Source organism: Urtica dioica, chromosome 8 (assembly GCF_054948205.1).
Source record: "Urtica dioica subsp. dioica isolate 48M chromosome 8, U.dioica_male_clone48M_v1_H2, whole genome shotgun sequence".
Lineage (NCBI taxonomy): Eukaryota > Viridiplantae > Streptophyta > Magnoliopsida > Rosales > Urticaceae > Urtica > Urtica dioica.
In genome coordinates, this window is record NC_142763.1 from 33,081,223 (window position 1) to 33,103,079 (window position 21,857).

At 39.1% G+C, this 21,857-nt stretch overlaps 2 protein-coding genes across 4 annotated transcripts; both read right to left on the reverse strand.

Moving 5' to 3' along the window:
- Positions 1-1,755: 1,755 nt before the first annotated feature.
- Positions 1,756-5,903, reverse strand: ATSPO22 (Tetratricopeptide repeat (TPR)-like superfamily protein). The gene is made up of 5 exons (XM_089623640.1): positions 4,515-5,903; positions 3,946-4,135; positions 3,802-3,834; positions 3,077-3,697; positions 1,756-2,707 (listed from the first exon to the last, which is right to left on the reverse strand). The coding sequence occupies exons 1-5, from the start codon at positions 5,879-5,881 to the stop codon at positions 2,024-2,026; spliced, it is 2,895 nt and encodes a 964-aa protein (XP_089479766.1). The 5' UTR covers positions 5,882-5,903; the 3' UTR covers positions 1,756-2,023.
- A 9,341-nt stretch (positions 5,904-15,244) lies between these two features.
- On the reverse strand, positions 15,245-19,372 carry LOC149389336 (FRIGIDA-like protein). 3 transcript variants are annotated; one of them, XM_089622833.1, is made up of 4 exons: positions 19,157-19,372; positions 16,542-17,603; positions 16,012-16,184; positions 15,245-15,923 (listed from the first exon to the last, which is right to left on the reverse strand). In XM_089622833.1, the coding sequence occupies exons 2-4, from the start codon at positions 17,593-17,595 to the stop codon at positions 15,489-15,491; spliced, it is 1,662 nt and encodes a 553-aa protein (XP_089478959.1). In that variant the 5' UTR covers positions 17,596-17,603; positions 19,157-19,372; the 3' UTR covers positions 15,245-15,488. The 3 variants fall into 3 exon arrangements, with proteins under 3 accessions (XP_089478959.1, XP_089478960.1, XP_089478961.1); XM_089622834.1 differs by having other exon boundaries at positions 16,542-17,606; positions 19,157-19,349; XM_089622835.1 differs by lacking the exon at positions 19,157-19,372 and adding an exon at positions 18,817-18,894.
- Positions 19,373-21,857: the final 2,485 nt, after the last annotated feature.

Sequence of the window (21,857 nt, forward strand, 5' to 3'; positions counted from 1 at the left end):
GTTCGCCAAGTAACTTGAAACCAGTGATTCCTACAAAAACAAACAGATAATGCTCTTAATCTGATCTCTCTTACAGTTTTTGTTTCCTTGAATCACAACATCTTTATTTCCTTAGGTTCTTATATCACAACACATATAGACAATCATTTTTTCTCAATTATTTAAGATGAAAAACTTCATTTGATATTGATCAAAGAGCAGGAAAATAAACTGACAGTCAAAGCAGTAATATAAGAAGAAAACGAAGCAATTTTAAAGTGATTGTGTCAAGAACCAAATAGAAGAAACGAGATAAAGGAAAATGAAACTACCTACTAACCACGGCCATCACAAGAGAGGTTCCGGAACTTCTTTCAACAAACGTCTAAACCTAAGAGGTTTCTCCTCTGAACTCTCTCTCGCCATTCCTATGGTCGACGTTTTCTTGATCACCAGAATAAACCTTCACGCTTTGTTCGTACAAGAACTCGGGACTTTTTCCTGAAAAACCGCGAGCAGTGGCTGGACTGGCGAGTCGAAGCTCGGTGAGTACGGCACGTCGGTGAAACTTGAAGGCGAGGTCAGAGAGACGCGACGGCGCGGCGGAATTGCGGAGGAGAAGCGAGGGCTTCTGAGAAGGGAGAATTTGGAGAGTCACGGTCGACATTGACACAGTTTTCGACCGAGGATGTGCGTCGAAGGAGAGATCGACCGAGGACGAGTCGGAGAAGTGGGGGAGCGAGTCGAGGAGATCGGCGAGATGGTCGGTCTGAGAGCAGGCTATCTAAATCGAATTCAAAAGTGCGTTATAGAAAAGAATTGCCAAAGAAGGGTAATTTAGTCCTAAAAATTATCAATCCGTTGTTTGTGTAAGGATTTAAAATGGGAAAATAACTCATATACATTATATATTGTAGTGAAATGTCGAGTTTAACTTTTGATTTTAAAAAATATCGAGTTCATATCATCTGTTTAACTAAAATGATGAAATTATACCATGAAATGGATAACAGTGTCACAAATCTCTCTTTCATTGATATTAACTCTTATATAATAAAAAACCGAATTAAATTCAAACCAATACCCTTACTTTCAAATTCTCAATTTTGAAATAAAAATAACCTTAAATTGAAATTAAATAATAAAATTCATATCTCCCAAGAGATGACTTCATTCCATGTTCGAATTGCAACTCTGAGTCCTAAATTCTCTGTTCGAATATGTAATTTTGATAACTATCAATTGTCGATTTTTAACCATTTGCATTTTTATGTGTTCTTCACTATTAAGAGACTTGTTTATTTTTAGTTTTAAATAAATTACATATATATAGCGTGAATAAATAAAGATAATTGGTGTTTACGTATAAATATTATTGATAACGTCAATGAAAAGTCAATAAAAATTCAATGAAAATAAAATTTATGGCACTCTTGCCTATTTCGGGGTATAATTTCGTCATTTTAATTAAACATCTGGTATGAACTCGATATTTTTAAAAACCAAAAGTTAAACTCGATATTTCAGTAAAACATAAGATATATATATATATATATATATATATATATATATATATATATATATATATGTGTGTCATTTTTCCATTTAAATTCACGCTAATTTCGTGATGTTGTGTCTGAAAACCGCTACATGTTTAACCTATTAAAAATCAATGAGAACACACAAATCAGGTCATGTCATCTTTACATTTATAAACACAATTCTAAACATAAACTAACAACTTGAAATAAAAAAAACTCATATTGATATGTTTGCATTTATATTTTCTCAAGTCGGTGCAGGTTGAAGCCGCAGTTTGATCAATCGAATGAACACAAACAAATACAGCTTGAAACAACACCGTATATTTTTGGATGGTTTAATAACTTTTGTATTCTAAGGCTAGCACTTCGGTTACGGGCATATTTGTGCTGGCTATTGGGTAGGTACATGTAATTAGAGTACAGGATCAGCAAAGTCAAAGCTAAACCATGAGGAACTTCAAAAAAAATACTAAACTAAGGAGCAAAGGATCAGAATTTGGTCATACTACAGATTGAGGCATGTTTTGCGCTTTCACACCAATATCTTGCGCGCCAAGTTCCTTGTCAAAGCAAGCAACGAAATCCTCCATGGACGTCTTGTAACCTTCCATCCCCGGCACACGCGTCGCCAGTTCCAACCCGAGACTCATCCATTTCTTGGCCACGTCGATTCGGCCGAGCCTCACCGGCGACGCGGCTCTGTTCCAAGCCGTCGTGGCCAGCCATTTTCCCTCCTCCGCCGGAAACTCTCCCTCCTTCAGACCCACCATTATCCGATAAGCCCGCCTGTAAATACCGTACACCCCGTCGTCGTCGTCGTCGGAGTCGCCTCTGCGGACGTTTGCCACGGCGGCGAGTTTTCGAATGACGAGAGCCACGGTTTGGTAGTCGGGCGATTCGGAGGCGAGGAGAGCCGAGAGACACTCGCTGAGCGCGAACGCCGCGGCCTCGTGGTTGGAGCGCCGGCCCTTTGAGGCGTCGAGGCCGATTTGAAGGAGGCAAGTGGAGCTACAAGCCTTTGAGCAAGCGAAGCTCTTCAAGAGGCGTAGCTGCGCGGCCGAGTCGTTCAGTCTGCCTTGTACATCGAACGCGCAGATTGTGTAGACGAAGTACAGATCGGCCTCGAAGCTGTTGGCTTGATCATCGGCGTCCATCTGATTCCCAGCTAAGATTGACTTTAGTAGCTGCAAACAAACGCACATACAATATCAACGTTGAAAATGATATTCATTCTTCTTCTTATCTGTAATTTGCTATAGGATAAATTGTTCGCTGAAGTACTGTGCTTGTTTTATTTTGCCACATTGTTTTTGAAAAATCATCTAAAGTGAATATCATATAGAGCTTAAGGTTTCAAGATGGAATTCAAAACCGAGTTTATGATCTCGTGATTTGAATGAAAATATCCCTCACCGAATATATTTAAATGTTTTGGAATATAGATAATTTTAGTCCATTTAATTTTTTTTCTTTTTAAATGAACATAAAGGCTCAACTGATGCGATTAGTAACTTATAACGACCATTTTGGATGACTTTACGCTTAGTCATTACCTTCCCAGCTCTATCGAGAAGCTCGGCAGTTTGCTTCACTTCCGTGTCCGACAGCGCAGTCGTAGCCTTGTTCTCGGACGCTATTGCAGCCGATGCAGCAAGTATCAACGATTTGCATACCATGACACTGTTCTCTTCTTCTTGGCCATCAACTGGAAGGGAATAAAATTCCGATGCCAATCTCAAGAACTCGGAGCATAATTGAAAGTTTGTCTCTTTCCCGTTTTTTATCCCGAAGTTCCACGCACTCGAAGCGAACCAATTCCACTCCCGTTTTCCGATCTCTCCTTTTCCGAAGAAGCAATCAGGTCCAAGCTCGGATACACGGGTTTGAGCCAGTTTTACAAACTTGAGGACTTCGTGCTCATTCCCCGGCTCTTGGCTTAGGATTGTTACTAGTGTGCGGAGAACTACGACTTCCGTTGTTGGCATGGATTTTCCATTGGCATAGAGCTTTAGAAGGCTCGACAGAGCAGCAACGGCCACGGGAAGGACGTGGCAAGCGATGGCTTCGTGGGCCGAGAGGGAGAGAAAGTCGGGACTGAAATCAAGGCAGGTTGTCATTGCCTGAATTTGATTTACCGCACCGTTCTGGTCGTTCTTCTGCAGATAGATTTTGAACTGCGTACGGTTGAAGAGATGTTAAAACAAATCGATTAGTTGCAGTAACTGCAACAAAGCTCAGAAGAAAATGCAACATAGAAGAGATTGAGACTGAGAAACACCTTTAAGAAAGCAGACGCTATGGCGGGTTCAAGCTGCAAAAAGATGCAAAAGGAATCACAAGTTATATTTTCCCTAAAATTTCGATGATATGCAAACAAGACATAAGGAAAAAAAAGGCAGATTGAAGTTCAACTTCAAAGTACCTTCTCAGCCTCGTTGATGTATTCAAGAGCTTGGTCGAGCCTAGAGAGACCGAGGTGACAGAGACACAAAACTCTAAAGCCCTTGGCTCGAAGTGTTCTGTTCTCTACATCATATGGAATGTACAGCATTGCTTTCTCAAACATTTCTGCACTTGTTTCGTAGTCTTTGGACCGAAAATGATCTGCAGCGCTGTAATACAAAAAAAAAATGATGGACAATCGCATCAGCCATCTGCTCCGAAAGCGTATATCTTATCTGCAACTATACCCCTCTTATCGCTCCGAGATTCGAAGCAAAAGCTTAGATGGTGATTTTTTTCTATTCCCAGAATTAAAACCGAAATTCCCACCAATCTAGCAAATTAATCGACCAAAACTAGGCAAAAAAAAAAAAAAAAAAAAAAAACACACTACTTCATGTATCACCTAGAAACAAGTGTAACATAGAAATCACGCCAATTATCAACAAGGACTATAAAAAGAGAAATAAAAGCAATTTTTTTTTTCTTTTTTCATTCTTAACACAGGCAAACAAAAAGAGCTCCGTCAGATGAAAATCCCAGACTTACCAATTCCACAGCACAGCATGCATTGCCTTTCTCTGCTTCGAGGCGGCCTCGTCGGAGAAGAGCGCCGCGACCCTCTGATCCGACACGAGCTCCGCCACGACCTTCACCCTCACCTCCGACCCCTCACCGACGGCGCTCCCGAGGACTCTGTGGGCCACCCTGACGGCCGCGCCAGCACTGACGTGGCACCGCCCCAACAGCCCCAGGAAGACCTCCTTGGCGGTCTCCGCTCCAGCCGTTCCCGCCGCCTGAAAGTAGTCCTCCACGGCCGACACCCAAACGCCCTCCGGGACCCCCTTATTTACGACCATGCCCCTCAGCTCCTTCTCGGCCTCGGCGTACCTCCGAAGCCCCAGCCACGCCTTCATCGCCAGCACCGGAAGGCTCGGGTGCCGGTCCTCACTCTCGCCTTCTCTCAGCACCTTCACGCACTTGATCACGCCCTCGAACTCTCCCATCTGGAGATGGACGGCCGAGATGAACCGCAGAGTCTTCGACTTGAGCTCCCTAAGCTCCACCATGTCCTCCCGCGTCCTCGCTGCACGGGATCCTTTCTCGTACAGATCCAGCGCCTCGTTCATGAGCTTCAGAGCCTCGCCGAGGCCGGGGCTCTCGCTCTTCTTCGACAGCAATCGCTTGCCAAACGCCAGGAACTGATTGGCGACCGCTTTGTAGTGCTCTGCGGAGCCAAACAGAAGGCTCTTCGCGCGGCTCAGCAGCGCCACGGCCAAGCTCTGGTCCGACGCCGATTCCCAGGCGGTCCGAGCCCTCGCGAGGCTCAGATCCAGAAGGAGCTTCTTCTCTCCGGCGTCGGTGACCGAGCCAGCGTTGATCTTCGAAACCAAATCCGCCGCCCTCTCGAAGCACGTTGAAGCTAGCTCGAAGCGGCGGAGATCGTGCCAGATCACGCCAGTCTTGTGGTAGAACTGCGCGGACTTGAGCTCCGGCGACGGAACTCCGTCGACTACCCCGGCGACGTGGAGGATATCCGCCGCCACGTGGCGGAGCCTAGCGTGGTCTTCGTCGGAGACTGAGTCCTCGGAATTCGAAGATGAAGAAGTTGGAGAGCGGGAACGGATCGAAGCGGAGTTGGAGAGGTCGACGCAGGCGTTCCAAAGGCGGTAGCTGAGCTTCCATAGGAGGAGTTTGACGGAGTCGGCGAGGGGAGAGAGCTGGGCGAGCTTGTTTAGAAATTTCCGGAGATCCTCTGAAATCGTCGTCGGCAAGGGTTTCCCCGGCGGTGGATTCTCGGCTTGCTTGATCGATGACTCGATTTTGGAGAGAAGAAGGTCGTGTTGGTTCTGTGGCAGCTGTGATTCGTGGTGGCTCTGCCGTAGATCTTGGCTTGATATTTCGTCGATTCTCATGGCGGTTTTTTTGGGGAGAGAGAGAGAGAGGGAGTGTGAAATTGGAGGTTAGAGAAGTTGGATTTAGTGGTTTATTTCTTGGAGGGAAAGAGAGCTGAAGATAACCATTTCAGACATTTTAGCGAGGAAGCGAGATTGCTGGTGTTTATACGACGTCGTTTGGCTACTTTTTTTTTTTTTTTTTTTTTTTTTTTTTTTTTTTACTTGGGCTTGTTTGAGTTGGCCTTAACAGGGGTACGCTTGGAAAGAAGAGAAATATCAATTCGAATATTCTAGAGGGTCTGTATGTACATAGTATACTGTATATTAGAGAAAATGTCACGTGCGATGCACCTTTTACATTTTCTTTTGGGTATTATAGCTAAATAGCCTCCTATAAATATACAGTTTTGGATATGGCCAACATTCTGTTAATTTTGGGTAAATGGCCAGCCCAATTTATTTACACGTACAAAAATACCAAAATGTCCTCATAACCGTTCCCGCCCATACAGCCTCAAAATAAATTAATTAAATCAAAATTTCGGCTAATAACTACAGCGGTTATCAAGGCCATAATTACGCTCTTCCTTAATTAATACCAAAGATACACAAATATTCTCTCTCATTCAACCACAAATTCAAACGAAATCCCAAAAAAAAAAAAAAAGAGCAGAACCAGAGACTCTACTCCAGACCTATGGCCGGGCCGTCAAGGCGTCGTCGATCACCGTCACAGTCCCGAACCCCAAGCCCAGACCGTCGGAGCCACGGTGGGACCGGAAGAACGACGTCGTCCTGAGCCGCCGCGGTGTCCCTCTCTCCTTCGCCTCCAACGACGGCGATGATGACATCGACGACGATAACTCAGAGGCCTTTGGGGACGAAGACGACCCTTCCGGAAGGTTCCACGAGCGCGGGGCGAGCCTCGGCGATGATTTCAGCGTCGAGCTCGTCGAGCCGGCGGCGGTGGAGAAGCTTCGAGAGATCACGGAGAGGATGAACCGGTCGAATTACGAGAAAGAGTGCGTCCACGCGTACGGATCGGTGCGGCGGGAATCGATCGACGATTGCCTCGCGTTCCTCGGCGTCGAGCGGCTCGGGATCGAGGAGGTTCAGATGATCGCGGCCGCCATTTTTGGACTCCAAACAAACTGTCACTAACCTCACCGGTGTGGTGTGGTGAAGAATATTTTCATTTTCATTTTTAATTTTTTTTTTCTTTAGATGTAAATTGATGTTAATGGACAATAAATATAAAATTTATTTACAGGTTATTTGTATTGTAAATAATCTGACAAATCAATTAACGTGAAAATTTCCATTTACACGTCCAGAATTTCAGGAATCATTACCATTAATGCCGATATACACAAACCAAAACACACGTCCAACATAACTAAAATGCAATAACTACAGTCCAAAAAAAGTTTATTCCGAAAATAAAAACCATTTCAGTACATTTCAAATTTCAAATTAAAACTGCCTCAATTTAAAAATGGATGCGCAATTAATAAGGGCAATTCAGTAACAAAAAAGCAGTTAATTTCCTGCCACGTAGGCGCAATGGCCATTTACAAAAAATTAACCAAACGTTGGCTAAAACACAATTGCCACAGCTTTTAAGGCTTATCTGGCCAATTTTTTGTTTTCTTTTTTGTGTTGGTATAAAATTCTGTTCCAGTATCTAAAAGGTTATACCTTATACCTGATTTTAAATTAGAAAAACTATTTTATTTTTATCAAAGATGATATTAAAACTATATTTTATAGTATTTAAATTCTACATTTTTGTAAGTAAGCCTAACTATTTTTGTATTAATTTATTTTAACGATGACCTACTGAATTTTTATTCCTTGATTAATGATAGAAAAATATATCACATTCTATTTTCCGGATCAACTTAATTGTTTAAAAGAAAATGACTTAGCAGAAATATTTAAGAATTATAAATACATCTATATATTGCTTTACAAAAATATAGTTATATGTGTTGCTTAACCTTGAGGATTTTATCAATTTGTGCGTTGTCTTGTCTTTTAGCATATGCATGTAACACTAACATGCTTGTTTTTACAATTTGTATTATCACCAACATATTTTAGCGGCAACTTTATCTGTACTACTGCTTCGCTATAAACCTCACTAAAAATCAAGCCATTACAACCAACAACCTATTTTAATGGAAATTTTTTTGTAATTAATTATGTCAATAGATTCTCAGGAATTAAACACAAAAATAGAGCATGAGATACAAACTAGCGTAAAACTCGACGAGAGCGGCCCGATCTTGGCCAACTCGACTGAGAAGGTTGAGCTTGTATATGTTCAATTAGAAGGTCTGGATCAATTTGAAGGTTGAGCTTGTATTTATTCGTACGCGCAAGAACTCGATGAGATTCGGAAAAAGTCTAGATCAAATTGGTGAAGATAAAGATTTGTTTGGAAATATTAGAGTAAAAAAAAGAAGAGAGAATAGAGAATGCTATCGAGCGAATATAATGATGGGATTACATATATAATAAAGGAGGGAAGATATACAGTACTACATTAGCTTTCTAATATTATTGTAGAGCGATTTAAGCCACAATGGAATCTGAGGACCCAAATTCCAATCACTCAAGTCAAGATTGGAAAGATTAAAGGGATGAATCCAATTTGGAGTTACGCTCAGAGTCAATGAATCTCCCCTCGCATCAAAGTCTCGCAAATTTGTGAGATTACAAAAAGGGAAAATAACACATTTATACCCTGTGTTTTAGTGAAATGTCGAGTTTAACCTTCGGTTTTCAAAAATGTCGAGTTCATACCCTCTGTTTAACTAAAATGACGAAATTATACCCCATGTTTAACTAAAATGACGAAATTATACCCTGAAATAGACAACAGTGTCACGAATATTCTTTTTATTGACTTTTCATTGACGTTGACTATAATATGTATATATAAACACCAATTATCTTTATTCATTCGCGCTATATATGCAATTTATTTAAAAACTAAAAAATAAACAACAGTCTCTTAATTGTGAAGAACACAGAAAGAGGCAAATGGGTAAACATCGATAGTTGATAGTCATCAAAATCGCATATTCGAACAGAGAATTCAGAATTTAGAGTTACAATTCGAACACGGAATGAAGTCATTTCTTAGGAGGTATGAGTTTTATTATTTAATTTCAATTTAAGGCTATTTTTATTTCAAAATTGAGAATTTGGAAGTTAGGGCACTGATTTAGATTTGATTTGGTTTTTCTTATATAAGAGTTAATATCAATGAAAGGGAGATTTGTGACGCTGTTATTCATTTCAGGGTATAATTACGTCATTTTAGTTAAACATAGGGTATGAACTCGACATTTTTGAAAACCGAGGGTTAAACTCGACATTTCACTAAAACACAGGGTATAAATGTGATATTTTCCCTTACAAAAATGACCTTCGAAAACTACACCTTGTAGATGGTTTGAAAAAATTTCTAAGGAGTTCAATTTTGAGAGAGACCCGAGTTACAATAAAATGGGACCAGAAAGACTATTATTTTGTAGAGAAAAATATGAGGCAGTTAAGAAGGTGAGGCAATGCGAAAGGCCGATAAACTTTGATAAGCATCTGAAAGTTTTTTTTTTTTTTTTTTTTCTGTACTCATTACTTGACAGATCAAGACACCCCATATTGCAAAGATTACCCAGAGATGAGGGTATTTTGACTTTTAGAGAATTGTATGATAAAACAAGAGTAAGTAGAGAGGTCAACTTGCCAACGACAATTGGAATACCTTGCAACCTGGTGCGACGAAGTGTCAAAAGCTTTAACACTGGGAAATGTACTGGCACAGCTAAGTGTGGTATGACCAATATTGTCGTTATAAGATTGATCAAGAGATTGAAGATGAGTCATTGTTTTTTGAACATCGCATGATATCGGGCCTTCAAGGTTGTCGAGATCCAACTCAAGTACCTTAATGGATGTGAGTTTGAGATGATGCGATGGTCAATGAATATCATGACTGAGAGTGAAGTCATTGTATTTATTGACAAAATCTAATCATTGGATGCTTCACTGAGGTTAACTTGTCCCATCTCTGAAAGCTCTAGCGAAGAAAGACGAGAACCAAGGAAACTCGGAATCTGGAAATAATTATACAAGCTCAAGTTCAAGTGAGTAAGATGTCTAAGATTGAGCAAGGAAGGAGTGATATGTTGTCTAATAACCATGCCTGATCGAGCTGGAGGTGCGTGCCATGGCCTTGCTTCGAGCTGAACCCTCTCTGAGTTGAAGCAGACAGAGGACTCACTGATCAACATAATTAATGGAGAGACCAAAAGCACTAGGACGTAAAGAAGAGAGGCACATATTTACACATGGTGATTTTATTTTATTTGGGGTACAATTCTATTGCTGTTGCTGGTGCTATCAAATGATGTGCTATGATTTTCTAACTTCATTCTTATACCCATTCATTCAAGTGTCATAATACAATGAAGACTGATTTTGGTGCCGAGTATAAATTTCACGGTCCACTGGACGATGACATGTCACCTTATTTGGGACAGTCAGGGTAACCGTACTTTCCATTCCACTCGATCACTCAAGTCGTCTTTTGTATGTAATATCAACTCTATATGTATCACTCGGTGTTTTGAGCATGCGATCTCCAATTTTGAAGTCGACATATATTTATATTAGGGGTGAAACTGGATCGGTTCGGTTCGGTTTTTGATAATTTTAGTATCCGAATCCGAATTTTCGGTTTTTAAAAACTCGGTCCAGTATCCGGTCCAATTTAGTCTAAAACCGAAATTCGGTTATCCGGTTTCTTAAATCCAGTATCCAGTCCAGTATCCAATTTTTAAAATTCGGTTATCCAGTTTGTAAAATTTCAGATCCAGTTTAATATCCAGTTTTATAAAATGGATATCCAGTTTCTAAAATCCAAATCCGGTTTGTAAAAATTCAAAAAACGAGTACAAACGACTCTTATAAAGCTCCAAAATGACAATACATAATCTAAAACTGAGTAAAAAAATAAAATTCAAAAGGACACTCGTCTCCAACTACCTGTACATGTAAATATCATAATATAAAATTAAAATTACTACCCTAATGATCATAATAAACCATACAACAATTGAATTTGTGTGTTACCTTTATAGATCACATAATCAAGTTATAGTAGCAGTATGAGTTGATATATGAGAAGTTTGTTCTTCTATGACAACTTGACCATCATGTGTTAATAATAGTAACATAAATTTGTTTTAATATATATATTTATTTTTAATAAAAAAAAATCGGTTAAATATCCGATATCCAGATTTTCTCAAAATCAAATCCGATATCCGGTCCAGTTTTGTAAACCGGATCGGTTATCCGAATCCGAATTTTGATTAGCTGACGTGGCTCCGAATTTCGGTTTCGGTTCGGTTTGGATATCGGTTTTATCCAATTTTCGGTTCGGTTTTGTACAGCCCTAATTTATATGATTCCCAGTTTCATGACAAGTTGTTATCACTCCATTAAGAACAAGGCATATGAAGATGAACAGAGCTTTAGTCTTTTAGTCTGTAGTGAATAAAAATAACTTATTTGAAACACAACAATTTTTATGTTTTGACTAGTTTGCCAAGAGTATGCATATAAAAAATAAAAACTCTTTAATATTATATGTTACGTTCGAGGCTTTGGATGGCGTGGCGGCTCTTTTCTACAGCAGCGAGGAAGATGATAACTCTTTCGTCCTAGATTCCGAGTCTCGAAAGTCTGATGGGATAGAGCAAGGCGTCGTAGATCGGGTGGTATATGCTCTCGTTAAGCGAATAGACAAGGTTGAGAAGGTCTTTTCTGCTCAGAGAAAGGTTGAGAAGATCGATTTGGATAAAAGAGATCTTCGAAAAATGGCCTATTTAATCAGAGTTCGGAAACCAAAGTTCATGAGGATTCGTTCTGGATTTTTATGAAGTATTCTCATGGTTTGAGAGGAGTTTTGGAGGATGTCTATGGTTTTCGTGGATCTCGTTTTGGGGTTTTTGTTTCTTATCGGAGCAGTCAGCGGGTTTAGAGTTTTTGCGTCTCTAGGAAGTTCTTCTCAGATAGGCTCATAGGTGTTTCAGTGTTTAAGTCGAGAAATGTCTCTTTGTGTCTATTTACTTTTTTGGGGTTTTTATCGGGTTTTTCCCGAACAACCACTCTTGTAATTGGCATTTGCAAGATCTTAATATAAAGGTGTTCTCGTTTAAAAAAAATATGATTGTGAAATTAATTTTCTACAGTATTGGGTAAATCACAAGAAGCTGTTGTTTTACACATATACAAACACTTAACATTGAGTGATATCTACAAGATAAGAAAAGTAAAACAAAAATCACTTGTAATATAATGCCAATACATATACTAAAATGAATGGAATTATTAATCCCCGAGTGTGTGTGTGTGATTAATGGAATGCGGTTGAGGTGAGCAAAAGGCTCGGGTGTGGCTTTGGGAGCGGGCTTAGCGACTTCAGGCACGCCAAACACGTTCCAGAACTGCAGCGTTTCATTCGCTGCCGAAGCCACCGTGCACCAATCTTGGCTCTGAAACCAATTAACCAAACACACACTCCACTTAGAAATTCTCTCTTTCTTCTTTACAGACAAGCATGGAACTCTGCCATCTTGACCATGGAGAGGTACTTCCAGAGAGTGAGCTGAGAAGCTCTCTCTCGTTCCTATTCCACAACAGAGCGCAGACCTGAGACCCGATAACTAGTTGAGACGAGCCCCGGTGTGTGTGAGTGTTCCACATCTTGATACACCGGTCTCCCCCGCCCCCAAGCCAGAGCCTTTATCACAGAAGTGTGTTCCGACAGCCTGTGAAGCCACTGAGCCGACGTGGACTGGTCCCAGATGTGGAGGAGATTGTCGTTGCCGCCGTTCGCCAGCTGTCCCCCCCGAGGCTGACCACTTGTCTAACTTACAAAATTAGAACCGGTTCAGTCTGGTCTAAACCGCAGTCTAAAATTTTCGAACTAGACCAGATAGTTTTAGACTTGTCTAAAAAATCGGATTGGGCCGGATTAAGCAAAATTTGTTTTAAACAGAAACGGCGGTTTAAAAGCCCGGTGATCCGGTTCGGTTATGATTTTTTTAAGGATAATAAATCTTCATACAAAATAAGATAACGACATAAAGATAGATTAAACAACAGTCCGATTTCCTTTAAAAGAGATTAGCTAACACAAGAATCCAATGAGAGTACATATTATATAATTCCGTTTTTCCTATATATATATAGCATTAAAATAATGAGAAATTTCTTCTGATGTAAGTATATATATAGCGTTAAAATAATGAGAAATTTCTTCTGATGTAAGTATATATATAGCGTTAAAATCATGAGAAATTTCTTCTGATGTGTAAGTATCTTGTGCACGAAAACCGGGTCCTGAGCGTTGTGCTGTGGCGGCGGGACCAGGAACTGAGGCTGTCCCATTGCCACCTAGACGGAGGCCAAGGGGCATTTATGTCCTTTGAGATGGAAGTCGCGACGTGATACTAAAATGTTGCACTTTAAAAAAAAAACAAAAAACAAAAAAGTTTTATTAACGATGGCAAAGCAGGGAGAAAAAAAGTTGCTAAAGAGAAATTTCATACAGTGCGCATAATAATTAACAAAATAGCATGTTTACAGCCGCTAATTTAAAAATATTTAAAATTGGATTTTTATCACAAAAGTGGACAAATATACCCTTTAGACCAAATAATCATTAGTTTTCTTTTTCTTTTTCTTTTCTCTCATTTTCAATCCCCCTCCTTCTCACTCATCTAATTTCATGAAGATTTTTTACTGATTTGACGTGGAGTTTGATGTTCTCGCGTGTATTTGATCTCGTCCCCCGTAAAATGACAAAAAAAAAAAAAGTTATGAATTTCTTGTTTATTTCGTATTCCATTGCTTATAGATGATTTGGACTGAATTTGGTGGAGTGGGGTTTTGAATTTTAGGAAAATTACGATAAATACGATAATGTACGATAAAATTCATACAATTTACGATAATGTATGTTTGTGTACAATGGTATACGATAGCGTACGATGATATTCAAAGGCTAAGATTTTTTTAATTTTTTTTTAAAGATGATGGTGTACGATGCTATACGATGGTGTACAATGATATATGATAGTGTATGATAATATTTGAAGGCTGAAAAAAAAATATAATTGCAATAGTGTACAATGGTGTACGGTGGTATATGATGGTGTACGATGAAATATGAAGGATAAATAGGTTAAAAAGTGTATTTTTTCTGTTCTTTTTTTTTTTTTGTCAAAGTCCAATTATAAATATTTTGCAACTATGACGTCTAGCTTTGATATTTTTCTACTTTTGATGCCCAAAAAATGGAATTTCTAATTACAAAACACTATTCTTGTAATTTTCACTTGTTGGAATGAGTTTGAAAAAAATTTATCGGCTTTTCCCCTTCCTCGGGGCCATTGAAACAAGAATGGAAAATAAAATACTAAACCTTGTCGTGAAAAGGCATCAAAATTACACAGAAAATTTCAGATTAAAAATACAAAAAATTAGAAAAATAGCCAATTTAAACGTTTGATATTGCTAAATAACCAAGGTTTGTTAAATATTAGGTAAATAGCCATAAATGATGACGTGGCTTAATATGACAGTGACTATTTACTTGATATTTACGTTTGTAAATATAGAAAATTGGCTATTTACCTAATATTTACAAAACCTTGGTTATTTAACAATTTTCAACGTTTAAGTTGGCTATTTTGCTAAATTACCCTTAAAAATATACAAAAAAATGTGAGAATCTCATTACTCGAGAATTTTCAAGTGATGTCATCAATCCCATAACTAGTTCGTTTTGATTCTTTATTTATTCAACTATAAAGAGTTTGTTTTGATTTCGCAACAGGCATACATACATACCCTTTTCGTGGTTGATCTTGCATCCTTTAAAAAAAAATAGTGGTTGACCTTGGGTTATTAAGTTATATAGCCACACGTTATAGTGAATTGAGATATAGTTCACCTTTCATTAATTTCTTGTAAATAGCCAAGTAAACTTATTAACAGATTAATAAAATACTTATTTAATCCAACCAAACATGTAAAAAAAAGTAATTAATAGGCTACCACGTATGCAAGTTGGCTATTTACAAAGTATTTACCAAATGTTGGCTAATTTACAATTTCTATAGTTTAGGTGGCTTACGTAGCCAATTTTTTGTATATATATTGTAATAGACGAGCACGTATGAACAAACATGGCAAGGCCTTTTTAAAAATGGTTTTAGGAAGACAGTCATATTCTATCACAAAATCCTACAATACCATCAAGATAATAAGACTGAAAAAAAAAACGGAAGAAAAATATACAAAAGGGAAAAACATAAGTGCATATATATTAGAGGATCAACATACATTCTCGTACAACAACTAAGAAATTAACACCAGTTTTGTTTTGATTTTTTTTTTTTCCGTGGTCGGGTCATTTTCTTAAGTACTAAATTCACCATCCATGTATCCATTCATTCATTCCTTACATCAAATAACTGCAGGGTTAAAACTAAACGTTAAAAATGAGAGCGATTCATCGTCGTAGTTACCTTTTCGGACCCTAGTGAAGATAAGCAGTCTGGTACTGGTACCCATTCGGGAAGTAATTTCCGGGCGGCGGGCCCGGCGAGAGCCCGTAAGCGGCAGGCGAGCCCATGATCGCCGGGCAGTGGCCCTCTGTGGGCCCCGCGTAGATGTAGGGCCGCTCGTACACGTACTGTGGATACCTGTTATCGGCAACTCGGGGATAAAAGGCCTTGTCTGTGGCGGTGGCGGCGGCGGCGGGGATGATGCGGGGCCCGGGCCCACCAGCCCGGGGACGCTTGGACTGAGGCTTCGTGGTCTCGGTCACCCTTTTCTTCTCCGCTTTCACCTTCTCCATCTGGACGATGCGCTTCTGGAGCGGGTCCACCGAGAACCGTCCCTCAAGCTTGTGCTCCTCGATGCACTTCACCACGGCCTTGAGAGCGGTCAGCTCTCGTTCGTTCACCTCGTTCTGAAACAATAACATGGGTTGGGTTTCTTTTTCTTTTCTTTTTTATCAGCAGTCTACTTTCGATTCAGCCACCGTTTTGACTATGTACCTGAACTGTAGGAGACTGATTTCCGGGTTTGGACGGTGAAGAGGTCTTTCTAGCTTCCTTCAGGTAGGATTTCAGCAGAGCGATGGGTGAGAATTGCTCGGTGAGGTCAAAGGCAAAAGCCAAGTTGACTGCGTCAATTTGCCTTCCACTGTTGATAAGGACTTCTATAACACCTGTGGAATCCAAAAATAACAACAAAAAACACTTTTTTAAATTGGAATCAGGAAATCTCTTCCAGGTTTGTTTGTTCCTTTTTTTTTCTTTTTTTTTTTTTGAGGCAAACCAGAGACAATAATATTAGGGACCAAGCCATCTACCAATGAGGAGGAGGCTTTCGAGACATTACCGGGAAAAAGGCAGGCTATTATTATTTAAAAAAAAAACGTGTCCAAAAGGCAGGCTATTATTAAAGCACTAAAATTGTGAGGATGTTTTGATGATTTGGTGCTTATATGGACCAGTGAACTAGAACAGCTAGGTTTAAGATTCCCATAGCTGAAACAAGGAAAGGGTTCTCGTTGAACACAAACCTGGCATTTTCTCAGTCAACCCAAGGGAACGGCACAGATCAGCTGTCTGGCGACGACGAGAGACCATTGGGATGAGCCTGGACAGTTCTTCCTCATCAAAATCAGAGGCGATGCTAAAAGTGGCCAGAAGTTGCAGAAACGCATGAGCCTCCAAAGAATTCCCGTTGCTATCATCAAGATCAAGAGCATCCAACTTTGGTTTCCATTCTTCAGCAATTTCCTTCGCCTGCTCTTTTACATCTTCCGTGATGATCTCCAAAGCAGACGCCACATCCATGTTTTCCAAAAGCGTGCTCAGACATTCCATCAACATAATACATGTTCGGCGGATTCCAATAAGGTATGAATCCTTCTTCCCATCCACATTGGATGCTTCGACGCGGTAGAAATCGTCCAATGAGTCTAACACGAAGAACGCAGGACTTTCAGCAGCTTTCAGTGCAAATGGAATTTCATTCCTTATGGCAGCAAGATTCTTCCTGTTGTCTGAAATAAACTTGTGAAGCCCTTCTGTGTCCATATCCTCACAGAGCTTCACTAACTGGGGACAAGAAGATGTCACCTCTTCTTCATTATCAATTTCAGGACTGCTTATCTCTTCTGAGCTATAGTCAGAAGTGATTACACTTTGAAGCGTCTCTTCAGAAGTTGAATCCGTGCCATGGCTGTCAACACTAACAGCCACCGGCTCCTGAGGTTTAACCTTTCTGTACTTCTCTCGAGCGCTGGTAATGGTGAATACAGCAGCGTCTCTCTTCTCTTGAAGCCTCTCTAGTGAAGCCTCTTCTTTGGCCACTACAGCTGCCTGCTTTTTTTCCAGCATTACCAGAGTTTCCACTGTTTTGCTTTCAAACTCCTTTTCTTGGTCTTCCAGTTCATGAAAACGCCTCTTCAAGGACTTCTCGAGCCCATGAAAGTGGGCTTCGAGTTCTTTCCATTTCAAGTTCAGGGTAACTGCTCGGTGACTTTCAAGTTCAGCAAATGCTCTCTGAAGCTGTTGTATCTTAGAGGTCGTAGAGTCTATCAGTGTAGCAACTGACTGCGTATCTTCCATGATGGAATCTGCTGGTAACAAAAGAGACGAGAAGAACGAGGGACGTTAAAATCAAGTACAGTTTAATTACATCACCAGAACAGACCAACAAGAATAAGAACAAGCTTAATCAGCTGAAAATCTACCAAGAAAAATGATAATACAGCAAGATTAACCAGATATAAACTAACTAAAGACCTCTTCGGTACTTTTTAAGCCTGTCACAACTTTCAACCATTTAGACAACCATGTTACTACTGATCGCAACTTATCAATATGCTGCACCCACTAACAGGATCAAGAAGGGTCTGGATCACATATACATAGAGATGCATAATTCAATTAACTAACAGTAAATCAAAACCCACATTATGTTGCATCCAATGCCTACGGAAGTGACAAAATGCTTGTAATTTTTCTCCTTCGTTTTCAACAATAATGGATGGACTTTAGTTACCGATTTCGTTTACTTTATGTCAAAAAATGCCTCTCTCATAAAATTTGTTATTACACATACAGTATTTCAGTTCTTTCTTACATATTCAACATGCACTAAACATTTAAAAGTATCAAATAAAGCATTTGGCACAGCTCTCAGGGCATTGGTTCGGTGACAGGTAAAAAAGCCTATGAATCTGAATGAAGTAGAAATCACTGGTCTGAATAGTAGGAGTTGCAACACAATAAAATAAAAAATCATAATTGTGTCCTAAAAAATTGGTGTTGGATCAAGTGGGGTTAAAAACCAGAAAGTAACAATTGGTATCACCATAAAGGGTTGATAAAAAAACATCTTCAGAATCACCCAAGATAGGTAAGACATTTTGAGTATAACATCTTCAGAACCACCCAAGATAAGTCAGACATCTTCAGAACTACAAATAGTAGGCTAGATAACATCTTAGCGTCTCATAAGTATACTAGTAAGTTAAACTTCTACACAGTTGAGCATACGATACAAATTATACCCATGTCAGTACTAGTCTTGTGAACTTCCATTCTAACTAGTGACTCTAGAACCAGAAACTTGAAGATTTTCACCAGTTTCTAGAGTCCTATACCACTTCTTATAATCACATCCGAGACACTTTTTATAAAATTTTCTTAATATAAAACACAATCACGCTTTAAAACTGGAAATCAGTAAACTTGACCCTAAAAATTTAAAATCTTACATAGTTATAGCATAAATACAAGTATAATCAACTTAAATTTGAAAAAAAGCAAGACCAACTAACTCACCGGGATATTGCAAGCTAGAGTTTACACAAAGAAAATTCCCTACCAAGAGATCGTCGGAATTAAAACGCAATCAAAACCCTAACCAACAAAAACGAAGTCACAAAAATTCCAAAGTAGAAAGAACACCATCGAAAGCGGGTAAATAAAACAACCACATTTCTTCAAATAACTCCACAAAAACTCAAATTCGAACCTCTGAAAGCAATAATCCAAGGAAATTTCCACAAAAATCAAACCAACTTTCCTCGGAAACAAATAGCCCCGATCTGGACGAAAAAGCAACGAAAATGAAACGCGGAAAAAAGCAAGGGAATCAGAAAGAGTAAAGCGAGAGAATTACCAGAGGGAATTGAAGGAGGATGGAGAGGAAGAACCCTAGCGATCAATCCATGCGAGAGGCTGCGAACTCTGCAAATCCCTACACAGACACTATCACACACACAACACGAAAACGACAAAGAGCGAAAGAGGAAAGTTATAGACAAGTGTGAGAGGATGTTTTATCGCAGCCTTCTTTTTCTTTTCTTTTCCTGTTTTATTTTTAAATATCTCTCTGTTTAGCTTTTTCACTTTTTTCCTGGGCACTCTCTTTATTTTTTTATTTTTTCGCTACTTGCCAGCTAAGTTGTCGGATTGAATTTATTCTTATTAATCTTTTTTCTTATTTTTGGGGTTGAAATACTACGGCACTGATGGGTTATTCTAGGATTATTATAGTGGATAATTTCCAAATATATAAGCCTTGAGAGCTGAATTTTACAATTCTTGTAATGGTCTCCAAACAATCAAAAGGCCCGTAAATAATAAACAGGCCCAGCTCATTCTCGTAATGGCAAGAGAATGTCTTCATAGGGTTGCTTATACTCTAGACTTTAATCCTTACGGTTGACTAAAAGAATAGAGAAAAAATTTCGGATAGATAGAAGAAAAACAATTACTGTTATACTTAACAAAGTCTAATTGATAATACACCACTTCCAAAGTGAAAATTATGGAAGAGAACGATAATAACAAAAACTCTAAGCAACAATAAAAAAAAATTGAACAACCAAATGTAACTAGGAAACTAAGTTATCTTCGAGCGACTTGTCCCACTTCACATAGATAAAATTCTGAATTGTTATCAATATTACAATTAATATTGATAGAAATTAAAGACAAAAGCAAGCAAAATAAAATTTAGAACATGAACCGGAAATGAAAAAGAAAAGGAAGAGGTCGGCAAGGAAAGTGTCGAGGCCCGTTGGACGGTTTCCTTGAAGCTTTTTATCGCCCTCTCACGGGTGCTGGATTTCGTGAGCGAAAGCTTCTCAAAATACAACTAACAAGACGAGCAATGCACCACAAGACTCGACTTCGGCGAACTAGAACTCTAGCGTTAGAAACTACCACCGGACTACAAGTAAACAAATAAAGGAATCCAATTTCTGAGAAAGAGTTGGTGTTTGTTGTGTTCTGAATGATAGCTGGAGGCCTCTATTATTTATAGGGCAAGGTCTCAGAGAGGTTACAACATTGAGCCTCACAAAACCGTCCAGCCATTATGGCAATTACTCATTAACTCATACTAATGACAAACGTTTTTGCTCAGCCTTCCGTTTGAAATCTTTCAGATATCAAAACCACCCAACTCAATGCATGCAAAATCGTCTAGCATTGTGCATGGTACAACATTAATTCTCATCATAACAAACAAGTTATTTGTGGAATTAAAAAAATTTATGAAGTGACAATTGGAATAAAAAGATAAGGATTGGCCCAAGGCCCAAGTCCGAGACATTCCCAAAACCCGAGCCCGGCTCGGTACAGCCGCAGCGGCGGCGCTCGCGCGTGTGTGATGGGCTAGCATTCCTTTGTCCAATTACTATATTGAACACTCATAAACTCTAATGGTATATAAACCATACCAATATGTTCATTCCCAAGAAATGCGGGACTCTTGCATTTCACTTCACTTACATATCCATAATGTGTTTTTTAAGTATACTTTGAGCATCAGTTTCTCATTCATTATAGTAATGAGTTTGGCAAATAAATAATCAATCTTATACCCGTCGCAACGAGGAAGAAGAATACGCAAGAATTAACCAATTCCGATAAATGGACCCCACTCAAATATTAGCCACAAATCTCTCATACACTTGTTAATAAATACTATTTATTTAATAATTCATCCAACATGAACTACATCACCAAAAGATTGAAAAGTTAGTGGAATCGAACTATCAGCATCAACAAAACATGTAAGGGCACCCAAACAAAGTAGTCTTACGACTCAATCCGTATTGGACCTCGATCATGTCGTCCTCAGATTAAATGCTTCAGAAGCAGTTGAACTCGATCATACCCATCATGATGATGTAGTGATCTCATTGATGACCGCTAATTTTCCAATCAAAATAATTTTCATCGATAATGGGAGTTCTATGTTTGTGCCTTTCATCTCCAGCTTACTGGATGGTGTTGTGGATAGTTTTTTTCAGTCATTGTCAACTTATCATTGAAAGGACTCTCTTATCCTTCGTTCTATATTTTTTTTTCTAAATTGACAACTCGTTCTCTTGATGCTCGCAGCAATTCACTTGTCTCCATTAGAACTCATTATAAGTGTCGTTAGTTCTATCGTTTGTTGTCTTTTGTTTTAGATAGTTTGTTTTAGTCATATACATATTTCTTGTAATTCAACTATAATATGTTGTTTCTTGTACAATTACTTTTAGATTGGAATAAACATTTTCACTCTCAATCATTCAAGATGAGAGTTAGTTTTTCCCAAATTCTCAAATCTAACTTCTATCTATCCTAACCTAGAAATGTAATATGCATCATAGCAAAATTCCGCATTCGATTTTCTAGGTTAGAGAAATCCACTTCATCATCCCCGATTCCTCGACGATCGGAATAGATCTCCGACGAAAAGCTCGGTGGAATTTCACGAAGGTCAATTTCCTTTTTACCTCCGAATATTTCGAATATTGAGCGTCTTTTCTTCTCGATTTCAAGTTCTTCTCTCAATCGCTTCATTGATGGAGACGCATCGG

Coding starts and splice junctions, on each gene's coding strand:
- ATSPO22 (XM_089623640.1), bottom strand. CDS start 5,881: ATGAGAATCGACGAAATATCAAGCCAAGATCTACGGCAGAGCCACCAC. Junction 3,698..3,801: donor TAGCGTCTGCTTTCTTAAAG/GTGTTTCTCAGT, acceptor AACCGTACGCAG/TTCAAAATCTATCTGCAGAA. Junction 2,708..3,076: donor TTCTCGATAGAGCTGGGAAG/GTAATGACTAAG, acceptor GTTTGTTTGCAG/CTACTAAAGTCAATCTTAGC.
- LOC149389336 (XM_089622833.1), bottom strand. CDS start 17,595: ATGGAAGATACGCAGTCAGTTGCTACACTGATAGACTCTACGACCTCT. Junction 16,185..16,541: donor GTTGACTGAGAAAATGCCAG/GTTTGTGTTCAA, acceptor TGGATTCCACAG/GTGTTATAGAAGTCCTTATC. Junction 15,924..16,011: donor ATCAGTCTCCTACAGTTCAG/GTACATAGTCAA, acceptor TTATTGTTTCAG/AACGAGGTGAACGAACGAGA.